Source organism: Trematomus bernacchii, unplaced genomic scaffold, assembly GCF_902827165.1.
Source record: "Trematomus bernacchii unplaced genomic scaffold, fTreBer1.1, whole genome shotgun sequence".
In the NCBI taxonomy this organism is placed as follows: domain Eukaryota; kingdom Metazoa; phylum Chordata; class Actinopteri; order Perciformes; family Nototheniidae; genus Trematomus; species Trematomus bernacchii.
The window spans coordinates 5,549,511-5,562,711 of NW_022987409.1; the positions used below are offsets into that span (position 1 = coordinate 5,549,511).

General features: G+C 37.8%; 1 protein-coding gene across 1 annotated transcript in view; it reads left to right on the forward strand.

Annotated features, from left to right (window-relative positions):
• LOC117487738 (ecto-NOX disulfide-thiol exchanger 2-like) overlaps window positions 1-11,848 on the forward strand; it is a gene marked incomplete at its 3' end in the record, with an annotated part of 44,035 nt that extends 32,187 nt beyond the window's left edge. Inside the window, 5 exon segments of the mRNA XM_034136398.1 lie at window positions 2,350-2,562; window positions 8,198-8,268; window positions 8,270-8,305; window positions 11,729-11,809; window positions 11,812-11,848. Coding sequence (XP_033992289.1) covers window positions 2,350-2,562; window positions 8,198-8,268; window positions 8,270-8,305; window positions 11,729-11,809; window positions 11,812-11,848 — 438 coding nt within the window.
• Between the last annotated feature and the right edge of the window lie 1,353 nt (window positions 11,849-13,201).

The window sequence follows — 13,201 nt, forward strand, 5'->3', positions numbered from 1 at the left end:
GATGTGAGAATATTGTTGAGCCATTTAAATTCCTCATGTAATCAAACATTTTATGCAAGAGACTCCTCGTTGATCCGCAGTGACGTTCCTGTCCTTAACCTCTCCTCTTTGCTGTAACATTAAAGCTAGTAAAGCTTGGCCTGAAAAATCTCGAGAGATCCACTTGATCTGGAGTGCTGCTAATTTGTTTGTAGATAGATGTGATGCCTTTTTATTCAAATACTCCGATAACCTGCTAATCGACCACTTAACAACAGTCCCGTCTATTTTTCAGAGAAAAGGTCAATTATTTCTGAACTTCACTTACATTTTAAAGTGCTTGCACCAACTTTTATTTCATTGTTATATTCACACTAACTTGTAATATGTTTGAATAAAGAAATAAACGTATGGCTAAACAAAATTAATTGAGATTAGTCAGTTGAGTCATTTTTGCTAAAAATGCAACACAATTTCTGGGATGTATCAAAATCTTTCTCTTAAAGCTGCAGAAAAATATTATCTCATTGTCTGGAAATATTGTGATGTTCTGCATCGTTGTCACAGTTTAATCACACTCCCATCTGTTTCTTGTCCTAATAGCTCTGATTAATGAATACAACAGTAAACACAGAGAAAGAAAGAGGTGACTTAATGGAGTCTATTTTTCTGACAAACCTATGTAGTACATTCTAATATATTAAAGTTGTGTTATTTATGTTTCATGTAATGCCTCAGCCTAACACCAATTCAATGAAAATCTGAATCGCCATAGGTGATCAGATACAACTAATAATCCTCCAGATTGTCTATTAATAATGCAGCTGCAGGGATCCATGTATTATGAGACCGTGCCTTTAAACAAACAGGAACACTTAGGGATTCACAAGATAACACCTTGATTCAATATCTGCTGTTGTGATACATCATCATTCATGCAAGCCGTGTGGTGGTGTGTGGGTGTGTGTGTGTGGGTGTTGGTGTGTGTGTGTGTGTGTGTGTGTGTGTGTGTGTGTGTGTGTGTGGTGTGTGTGTGTGTGTGTGTGTGTGTGTGTGTGTGTGTGTGGGTGTGTGTGTGTGTGTGTGTGTGTGTGTGTGTGTGTGTGTGTGTGTGTGTGTGTGTGTGTGTGTGTGTGTGTGTGTGTGTGTGTGTGTGTGTGTGTGTGTGTGTGTGTGGTGTGTGTGTGTGTGTGTGTGTGTGTGTGTGTGTGTGTGTGTGTAACCTGCTTTAAAATGAATATAACCTTCCCAAGCTGCTAGATATGTAAAGAAGCCTAAGTCATGTGTGTGTGTGTGTGTATGATGCATTTGCCCCACTCTTTGTTCTGTGTGTGAGTCTGTTTGTGCATGTGTGTGTTGGAGATTTGAGGTCTATGTATGGAAGCATTTTCCCTCCTCTGCTCCTCTGACTTGCAAGCAGCCCAGTGAGACAGCAGAGGACAACCACTGCTGAATAACAACAATTATTAGAATCAATGACGTCTCCTGGCATTATCTTATTATTCACCAGACAAAGCAGAAGTACTTCTGAACAACCTAATGTTTGTAAACAGCACCTATATCACACTATGTTCACTGTTTCTATAGAAGTTTGGCAATGGTCGTTTACCAAAGATATGCAGAGCAAATATGAGAGCTGATTGATTTTACCGAGACACTGTTTAACCTCCACTTGTTTTATGTTCAGCATAAACAAACAAATATGTTTTCTTCTGAATTATTTATTCTATCTGTTATTTTCCTCACGAAATAACTGCAAGTTCTTGAAGTTATTTTCATCTCATCATCTCCATGTCCTCATTCTTTCTGCTAAGATAATCCTGTACGACCTATACACAACGCAGAATACAACTCCAATAGATGTTGCTAAGACAGCTTGTACAAACACACACAAAATAAACAAACATTCATTTAATAGATTTTCCGCAGTTGAGTTGTTTTTTGCTACTTGTTTTGTGAAAGTCTCGCATTCCTTCAGTTGATGTTAGACTTGTTGCTTCCTGCATGATCCAGCATTCGTTCCAGAGTAATTTTGCAGGAGCAGCATTTCTTTGCTCCTGATGGCCCTAACTCTTTCATTCCGTCCCTGTTTTGCCTGATAGAACTTTAGTTGGCAGGGGCCGTTCTGTTATTCTACTTCTGTGGTATCGATTTTGGCCACCTTTCCTTCTCTTCTTACCCACCTATTCACCTGCTACTTCTCTTCTGTCTTTGTCAAATGACTGTGAGTTTTTGAAGATGGCCCTTCTTTAACCTGTCTTCTGTAGAGTCCTTTCTAAATTACTTCTTCCAAGAAGTCAGCACATTTACTGAGGGAAATGTCCTTTTTATCTGTTACTGCTCATATTGACCCAGACCTTTCTTCCTCAGAGGATGGCAAGTTTCCTGAAGCAGTGCGTGTGCTGTTGACCTGGCTGGAGAGAGGGGAAGTCAACCGAAGGAACGCCAACAACTTCTACTCCATGATCCAGGCGTCCAACGGCCACATCCGCCGGCTGACGGGCGAGATGAGTCAGCATGAGAAGGAGGTGGAAGAGGCCAAAGACAAGTTCAAGACTGCGATGGTCACCATTCTTGGTCAATGTGAGTCTTCTTTGCTCAGTCAAAGTGTGTCTTTCTCTCAATCACACACTCTGTAAAGTATTTATTCTATGTCACCACCCCCGGGGAATAGCCCACCATCCTACAGGATTTACCATTCAGTTATTGCTCCACACCGGTAACAGGTGCAATCGACCACGCTACGCTGCAGTAATTCCCATGACACTTTGCAGTCTGCCGTTTTATCACAGGTCACCGCTCTGTACACGGCATATCAAATGCTCAAATACCCAGAGAGAAATACCATGACATAATAAATACGCTCTAACTCACACATTTCGACAGATACATTTCCCAACAAATCATTTCTCTTTATCTATCTCTTTAACACACACACACACACAGAGCGAGGAATACTTTCCAATGATGATATTACTTGCATTTTTTTGAAGGACACAATTTGTTGTTCCAGGACAAACTGAACTTGATAAGACTCAGTAAGAGACAAATACACTTGAGGCAGATTATATCCTTCTGAAAACAGATAAAGAATGAATTTGTTTTTATAATGAACATTTTTTAATTATAGCACACAACTGTAAGTGGGCTGAAATGACTTGAGCCACACTTTCAGTACTACTTCTTTTACTACTGCTATTTCTAACCAAAGCAAAAGTATACTAGCAGTTTGACAGTACAAGTGAACAATTATTTTATCATACATTTCCTAAATAAAGCTTGCATAAAGTAGCCCGGCTCCAGACTTTGAAACCTGACTTCACATATGGGTTGTATTTATTGATTTATTTAAATCTGGTGGTATGGTGACTGACAGCTGTTTTTCTTTGAAGGCAGGATTGATAGATAGCAACAGTGAGGACACGATGTTGATAAGAGCTGTAGTCAACCTACAGAAATCTTTTGTACTCTTAATTTGACATATGTATTTGATCATTGAAGCAATGAAGTAAACTACAGCAGCTTCTGTGTCAATTGATAAGGATGTAGTTGGAACAGATACAACCCTTGCTACTAATTGGTTATGGTAGAAGAAAATTCCTCTTCTCTCTGAATAAATGAAATGAAACTAAATGGAAATGCAGTCTGATAGTCAGGCTAATGATGCTGAATGATGCCACATGAGACCGATAGTGCTTAGTTAAAAATAATTAGCAGTTAACATTCATTCATTAGTCAGGGATTTATTAGACTTAACATAATAATTTGAGGTAACTAACAACACATTCTGATTCGAAGTAACAACCTCAGTGTTAAAGATGCAATAATTACACTTCACCAGCACCGTAATTAAATTGTTCAACATAGTAACCTAGTAAACAATAAGGCAGGTGCAGAGGTGTGACTAAAAGTACAATTTTAGGCCATCTTCTGATTTCCCTTTACCTATAACAACATAATGGCCCGATATTGAAGTAAAAAAGAAGCCTTTTTTAATAAACAATGTAAATAAAGTGCTGTATTCAGCATATAATGTGTGAAGGAATCCCCGGGATACCTCCATTTATCTCTTGCATTCGTTCAGGTTGTTTATCTTGATATAACACCGCCCTTCCATACATTCAACACAATGTTCTCTTTTTTTCCATTTGATCTGATGCATTGTAAATATATTCGACATGTGTTCCATGACAAAAGGCACAATAAAGTGTGAATAGGGAGTTAAATGGCATGACACAACAATAGTGAGAATCTGTCACCTGAGGTGCTTGATGCATAATGATAAGCTTGCTTGTGTTGATACGTCCTACAGGTTTAGAAAGGGCAGATTGAAGGTGCTACAACCTCCTAGGACTTTCTCTTTATTTGCCTCTCTCTCATTGTCCTGTCTCTATTCCTCTTTGTCAGTCACCCTCACCCTCTTTCTTCCGGGGTTTCTCTCATTAAAGGCCTTCCACATCCAACACAATAATCCATACAAACACTTATTTCTATTCATGAGTTTGTCTTTCGCCCGGTGTCCACCCATGCAAATGCCAACACTCAGATTGAACTCCCATGAGGCAGTTTCCAAACCACACCTGTGAACAAAAGAAACATCCATATTTACAAGGCCCTGCTTTTGTCACATAGCGCCAACCAAGGACACAGTATTATAGGCACTCTCACGTCTGTCACCTTGAAGAGAATTGCCTTTATTATCCCTGTTCTCTTTTCTTTTTTTTAAGTGGTCAATTTACTCAACGTCGTAGCAATAATACATGTTATCCATTAAGATTTAGGATCCACTACCAACATATGACGTAGCACTGATGCAAACAGTGACAGAAATGAGTAGAAATGTATGAAATGAACTTTGCATAGGGATATTTCAGATACTTTGAGCACATTTTGCACACCTTTACTATAAATGTAACATATGGACCACCTACGCCACACAAACAAAGTTAACAGGTGGACTGAGTTGGATTCCACCATTATTTAGCTAGCTGACAAAATGTCCTGCCCCCAAAATCACCACAAACCAGTATTATCCATCAAAGTACTTTTATATATATTGGCACCACTATTAGGCTGTCCCGTCTGCCACTGCTTCTTAGGCATTCTTCCATTTGATCAAGCGCTGACTTCCCATTTCACACCTGTTTCAGCGAACTGGTCAGGGAATACAAGACCTTGTGGCTGTGTCCCTGTTATAAGGGGAAATGAAAAACCTGACAGGAGTATTGCTGCTACCACAGGCTGTGTCGTGGCCCTCAGCACGCTCAGTGTCTGACATGTCTTGCTAGGCTTGACTGCCCTTCTATCAAAAAAGTAGGGAAGGTCTCCTGGGTGCTTTGCTCTCACCAGAGGGATTGTTTCTCCACTCAATGCTCCCAGAGAGGAGGAGGAAAAATCCCAGTCAAAGCTTCCTCTTCTTCTGTTCCACACTACCTACTGCATTGGAAGGAAAGGATGGTCTATGTTTGGATTTGGCCCCTATGCCCTATAATGTCTACAGCCAAGGCATATCCCACCATTAGGGTTGGGCACTAAAACTAGAACATGTTGGAAATCAGTTGGATAGATTATTTTTCTGCCATGTTGGAAAAAAGATGATAGATTCTAGATTGTAGTTGATGTAAATAATTGAGATCCATAGCAGTGCCAGGTATAACAAATCCTGCCAATAACAAATTAATAAATACATACTTACATCTAACATGTAGGTGGAGCACCGACATATACCTCATTTCTTCGCATGGAAAGACATATTAAACAAACATGAACGTACACAGCATGAAAACCCTATGCATACCCTGCATTCCCCATTGACTAAAGGAACTAAATTCCTCTAGGGAGTTATTATTAATGCCAACACCTAAAATCAGGTGTATTGCCAAGTAAGTTAACACATACAGGGAATTTACTTTGATATGTAATGGAGCAAACATAAACAAGAAAGAGAAATGAAGAGGTACTGTACACCCACACAGACATACAAACACACACACACTTGTATATACACATGTTCCCAAGGCTTAACTATAGTTTTCCAATTAAAAGCTTTTATATACTGCCATAACATAAATAATGGTAATATCAATACACCATAATCTAGCCCTGAGCTGATGTAGTCTTAACCCTGAACATATCAATAGTAGGCAGTATGGACTATGTGATGGTGGCAAGATGCATTGAGCAAGCTTGTTGTTTTTATGATGTTATTGCATTGAGTGATGGAGGGAATCCATTCAGATGAAATGCTGAGTTCACTGTCTTGAGCTGTAGTCTAACAAGATATCCTCCAAGTGCCTGGATGGTCTCTCCAGAGGAGGAAGGAAAGCCGCTAGTCAGCAAAAAAACATTGATAGAGTTTATCTTGGCATCTTATGAATGTTGAAGTATTTATGATTCTAAATTAAGCCTGCTGGCTTGGACAGCCATCACATAAGACATTTGCCACAGGTGAGTAGATTAAAGATTGATAAAACATTGACTGAACATCAGTTAGATGCTGAATATCTACAAAGAGAAAAATGTTTATTTTATTTTCTCTTTTAACTTTGGTGGTTAAGTTTTTTTAAAGGCATCTTATGCTAAAACCCTTGTGTTTATTACAGGTCGGACTGAGAAAATAATTTGCATAATTATATTTGATCTATGAAAAAGTGTCGTTCTAACATCATTAATAAAGGAGCTGGCTGTAAACATTCCACCATGCACATTCCTTAGAAAACCAGGCTTCAAATATGAAAAAGCCTTAGATATGTCATATGCTGTATATTGTTGTCTTAAATGTCTAGGCTCTTGTTTTATCATCTTGTACATTTTCCAGATCTGAGCTGCTTTTTCTCATTTCATCAAACAACAAACGATGTGGGTCGTTTGTTGCCTTATTGTATATGACAAACAAAACTCTAAAATGCACATTTGCCTCTGTGAGTGTTGTTACATAAAGAAATGACTGAGATTTCTCATAGCTCCCAACTGCAATATGCTGTAATTTAACATGTGGCTCGTAAACATTTTGCACATTATGTCCTATATCCCAAATGACTCTCAAAATTAGAACCAGATTTTCACTAAACCATATTGTGTAGTGTCACACAGAGGATATTGCTTCTTTGTTTAAAAGTTTGCTCCTTCGCCTTAGAGAAAACTATAAACATGATGTAGTATTTTGTTGTTTCTTTATTTGCTTTTGCCAGAAACATTGTGAGCTTTCATGCAATTTGCAGTCAAAGAACAACATCTTATTTCAATGTGTGGCTCTCTTAACACAATATAACTGAAAATGTAGAATGATACAACGTGGAAAAATGCAGTTTAGGTGCCAGAATATGCTGTAAATGTTTTTATAAATGGATGTCACACACTGTACATTATCTAAAAATGAATGTGAAAATGACTTGATTAGGCTCCACTTAGCATTTAAAACTATAAATCGCACAATATGGTTTATTATCTTTTCCATTATCTTCCAATAAAACACATTCAATTTCAAGGACAGTAGTCACATTTAGCTCCTAGCATTTTTCCTTAGCAACTAGAGATCTCTAATTGGACCTACTATTAGAACCAATTTCACAAGATAATAAACATTTCTGTGTCTTTAATAATTGCACCATTTAAGATAATATATTGTCTGTGGAAGACAGAGTATTAATTGGTTTGCACGCTCCAGGCATATAGGTGAGGAGAATGTGAAAGTCAGTAGGTGGTACGGATTATAGACAACACGTTAAAACATTTTTGCTTCACATCTACTTGAATTAAAACCTCACTCCTCCATGAATTATAAATGAATGTGAACTTTGAAGAACAAAAATAATGACACACAGTTTCTTCACAGTCAGAGTTGTTGATCCTACGCATCTGTCAAGGCGACTTCTTTCAATGCGAGAACTTTGCTGTATAATATTATCAAAAGCGCACGCACCACAACTGATCAAGACAAGATGAGAATACGATCCGAAGAGTTACCTTAGCTGATCTTTTTATGATGGTTTTAAATAAGTTGTAATGGTCTCCCTATGTCATGCTATGTGCCTATATATTTATGTGTGGAACTTACGACACAAAATGTATCCATATTTGACACGGGTCAGAAACATATATATAGGAGACACACAGCTCGTTTTCCCCGCGGCTTAATTAATTATTTAACACATTTCTTTCTTTCTTTCTCATTCTTCCCCTTCCCTACTTCTACTCATTTGTTCTGCCTCAACCAAAGTTGAACAGATTGTGTCTGTATTCCACGCTGCTTCCAAACAAAAGGCATGGGACCATTTCTCCAAAGCGCAAACGGAAGAACCTGGATTTATGGCGCACCCAGGTGGAGGTTGGTACTTTAATGTTTAAGGATGTTTTGAGCGTTGCAAACAACAAGAATGTACAGTATGTAGCTTTTTGGTAATTTTGGTAAGGGTCTGCTTTGCGGTGATAAGATCAATACATCTTGTTCTTGAACCTTTTGCAGTAGAGAAAAAACAAAGATAAACTCTTTTTGTAATAACAGCAAAGGGGCCTAACATGGAACACTGAGGACTCCCAAACAAGGAGGTGATTCTACCAATTCTTACTAAATTGTCTGGCTTAGCGTGAAAAGATTAATCCCATTAAAAAGTTGGGGTCAACCTTTACTACCAAATATAACATATAATTTCATCTACTAAAATCTGCTTTTAATTAGGTTCAAAAAATATTTTTAAATTCGGTTCAAAATTCAAATATATTTTTTTGGGTGAAAACATTTTATACTTAAACCTTTTGCGGGTTGAGTAAACAAAGATAAACTCTGCATGTTATCTTTCCAAAGTGTATTTTTTGTAATACGAGAGTAATGAAAAAATAAGCACAATTAAATTCAACCCTGAGGAACTCCCAAAAGCTCTAATTTATTTGAAAATTGCCTGGCTTAGAGGTGTATAAGGTTGAACCCAACTAAAAATATAGATACAAATGAATTTACTAAAATGTATTTTTCAATAAGGTATAACATACTGATTGTTTTTCCTGCCATGCATATATTAACTACTTGTAAGAAGTATAGGTTTTCAAACAAAACTTAAGCTCAAATGATGCACAATTGACTGAGGAAAATATTATGAATGATGTATTAAATCACATTGCAGGCAGAATCAATCAACAACAACGTTTATTGATAACACATGTCATGACACATCCTTAACAGATTTCATGTAAATACCAGGTATTAATTGGTTGTAAAGTTCCTACATTATTGATTAGTTTATTGACTTTGAGCAGATGATATGCTGCCTGTTTTCATATATTGACAGAGAGAAAAAGAGACTGCACTTTGTACTTTGTGTTGTGGCTTGAAATTGAGGTTATCCCTCTCATAATTCAAAGTCAACTTTATTGTCAATCTTTCAGTTTGTGTGTACAGACCTTTATATACAGTCTATGGTACAGACAGAGAGATCGAAATACCGTTTCCTACATACATCCCGAATCCAAAACAAATATATATTAAAAAAAATATGTATATACCTATATATACACACAATCAAAAGACACATTTATACATATGCCACATTAAGACCTAAATAAAAACCAACAATCAATATATACAAAATAACAGTCTCTTCAATATCTTGAGAATGTACATTAGGCAAGACTGTCCATAGCAGCGTAATAAACACTTGCATAGCTTTATTTGTATGTACTTTCAGACAAATGCCACGTTAATTATGGCGAAAATGTGTATTTAATGGAGTCTGTGGTGTGTTTTATTAGTGTGCAGCATTAGCTATAGATCTCATTGGTGAGGTTTTGATCTGCGGAGTATAGAAAGTATTGAGTTAGGGATGTAATCAACAACCAGATATTACACACACACAAACCACTGCATATAAGTGTTATATCTACACACAGAAAACGCATGTCATTGCAATTAAAGCTTGTCACAGCATGTGGCTGAAACAATGTATCTGTTGAATGTCAATGAGGCCCTAGTCCTAGTCTTTGTGAATATTCATGTGCAGTATCAAAAGAGAATAGCGTTCATTCCACTCCATCCCCCACAGAACTATGAAAATGCTAATACATTTTCCAGAAATAGATCTATGACATTAACAAGCATTCAGAACCGCTGCTGGGAGCTGTCCACATTAAAGTGTTGATACATTAATCACACTTTACACTTTAACCCACGAATATTGATTTGCTGTTAGGCGGAGCACAATGCCTCTACACGTTGTTAAATCCCTTGTGTAATGACAGTAGCCTTTGCATCACAGAGCGCACAGGGTGAGTGTGTGTTCAGATCCCCATGTTTGTTACTGCTGCTGTTGAAAAGCCTCTTGTGTTTAACATAAGTGTAAATCAGCTCCTGAATTATTATGGGTGCCTCAGTCAGGCTGGGTGTCGTTCCCATCACTGTATCCATAATAAGACAAACTGCCTCACCATCTGTACTCCAGCCAGACTGCAGCAGAATTTAGCCATAACTCTGTCTAAACACGATTTATACTTGATGCTCTGCTCAATGAAACTTTTCAAATAAGAAGAAAACAAGAGTGCATTGTTTGCATGTTAGGAACAAACTTGAAGGGTCATGGCTGGACAGTATGGGAAGTCAGAGTTTGTCAGTCTGAATGTTGGTCTATCCCTTTGGTCCTGAATGAAAAATCTCAAATTGTAGCTCTGGTAATACTTTTACCATTTATTAATAGCTCTATTTGTCTGTTTTTTTATGGACTATCTTGTTTTTAAAAGCAATAGTTGTATGTTTGTTGAAAAGGCTAGATGCATTGAAAAACCATGGAGAATCAGTTACCAATGTATCCGTGTAGAGGCTTCGACTGACAAGGAAATCATGTGTACTGACAAAATGTCACGTCCCTTCATGCGCTCACTAAGGTAAAGCATGTTACTGTCACTTAAGAGACAGCAGTCTTCCCTCCTCTTTGACATGGCACAGGAAATTGAAGTGAACACATTGAAAACAAGACGGTTGAAGTAAACAAATATAGAGATCTAACCACCTTGGCCGTTATTGCATGTTGTGTTCTTTGTGTTGTTAATTTACCCGTGGGATTTCTTTGAAAAGGTATAAACTATAATGATTTTTAAGTTATTTAACATTGCGTATGTGACACAAATACATTATAAAAAGTTTTTTTAAGTGTTTATTCCCATGAATACTTACAATAATTGTAGGATGGCATTGGAATGGTTTTCTTTGTGTTAACGCAATGCGTCAGATTCATGAAGGCTCGTTTTCTCTGATCGTTAGTTCTTTAACATGCTCAATAGCCTGTTTTAATCCTGCTGTCTTTTATCTGTACTATACTTTCACACTGCATTAACCAGGTAAGAGAGGCCTTGTGCCCTCCAATGTGATATAGAACGGATGTATATACATATCAGGCTAATAGAGTAAGGTAGGGGTCACTATGATCTTTCTACAGGTCAAACTGTACCAGGCAACATTGTCATTATTTCTTTTTTGTATTGTAAATATTTCTCAATGTGAGATTCAGTGGCTGATGTGTATCCCCCTGTTGCCACTTTCATCTCCTGACAAATGCAGCATATGTGTGTATGCTTGTAGGATGTTGTCATCCAGCTCCCTAGCCCAGATGTGAGTGTGTATATTAGGCTATATGTTTGCATGTTCAGACCCTGTGAACCTTGAGCTGAAAGACTCTAAACAGATGGCTGTGTGTGTGTTCTGCAGTACTTTGCAGTATATTCACAATGCATAAGTTTAAATGCCTTGTTTTTCTGTGTTTTGCAGAAGATTAGAAACATGCACAATGAGCAGCTGATGGGCATCAGGGGAGAAGAAGAGATGGAAATGTCTGACGATGATATGGGGACTGCTCTGCTACCAACAGCAAAGACTCTGAGGACTCAGGTACAAATATTTTTAATGAGGTTGGCATTAAGCATACTACCAGCTGATTCTGTACATACCACTATTGTTTTGGCCAAAATGTTATATCATCTGACCATCACAAAATGGGTTTTTTGTTTGCTGGTCACAAATGACGTTATGGCATAGGAGGTGGAAGTAACTTTTGACCCACTCCATCATTTGATTCTTCTCTCTGGAGCACAGGATAGGTCGTATGCAATGTTTCAATGTGTTCGTGAAATACATTTTGGGAAGTGTAGGAAATCACTAAGTATAGTTGACAAAGTGAGGTCAATCAAATTTGCTGCACAAAATTGCATTACAGCTGTCTCTCCTCAAAGAAATCATTAATCTTAAATCATAAACACAGAGAGTGAACCGAGCCTGTATTACCTCTGAAGAAAATCTGTAATCTGATATTAGAAACAAGCAACACAATAACAGATAAAAGAAGCTGTGCAGAACAGAAATAAAGCTAATCTTTTGAAATATCTTCTCTGAAGGAAAGTCTCGCCCTTTAGGCTTCATATTGGGAGATGCTTTGTTATTATTACTGCAGTGAATCTCTGCACTGATAAATCTGATATGCGACCAACAATAGAACCTGTGAAATTAAACAGGGAATAAGGCTATAGCATAGCTGAAGCTTCTTCAATGAAAATATGTCACATTGGGGGCGTACTTTGTGGAATTTGATGAATGATATAGGTGGGTATACAGTAAACAATGTGCACAGAGTCCATAAGCACAAAAAGCAAAAAAGATCCAAAAAATCCTAAATCTCAATAGGGCTCAAGGTTTCCTGTCACAGCACACAGATTAATGGGGGAATAAACTGTTGTTATTCTCCAAATGTGTTGTGTACAGTTTGTGTGCTGCCTACATTATATTCACAGCACACACATGGGAAATTGACTTGAATCTGGGCGAACTGTTGGCTGTCCTTGGGTACGAAGTTAGGACTTTATAATCAATAATATCCTCATCCTTTTTCTGACTTACTGAGGAAAAAACATACATTTGCCTGGAAGCTAGGGTCTCCAAATCTATCTTTATATTAGCTTAAAGGTGGGGTAGGTAATTTTGGAGAAACCAGCTCGAGTGCGCTAGAATTTGAAAATACACGCCGGAAAAAATCTGCCACTTCCTTACAGAGCCCCTCCTCCAACACACACGCAACGCACACATGACCATGAGGGCACGAGATAAGTTTGTGCACAGATGGAAGGCTGACAGGCAGGTGGGCCATCCAGTTACTTTAGCCAGGCTGGCTAAAATGATGGTCGTGCTTTTACAGTACTACGGCTTCCACAGATGACATTTTTTATGGATTTTGTCAAAGCATTTAATATA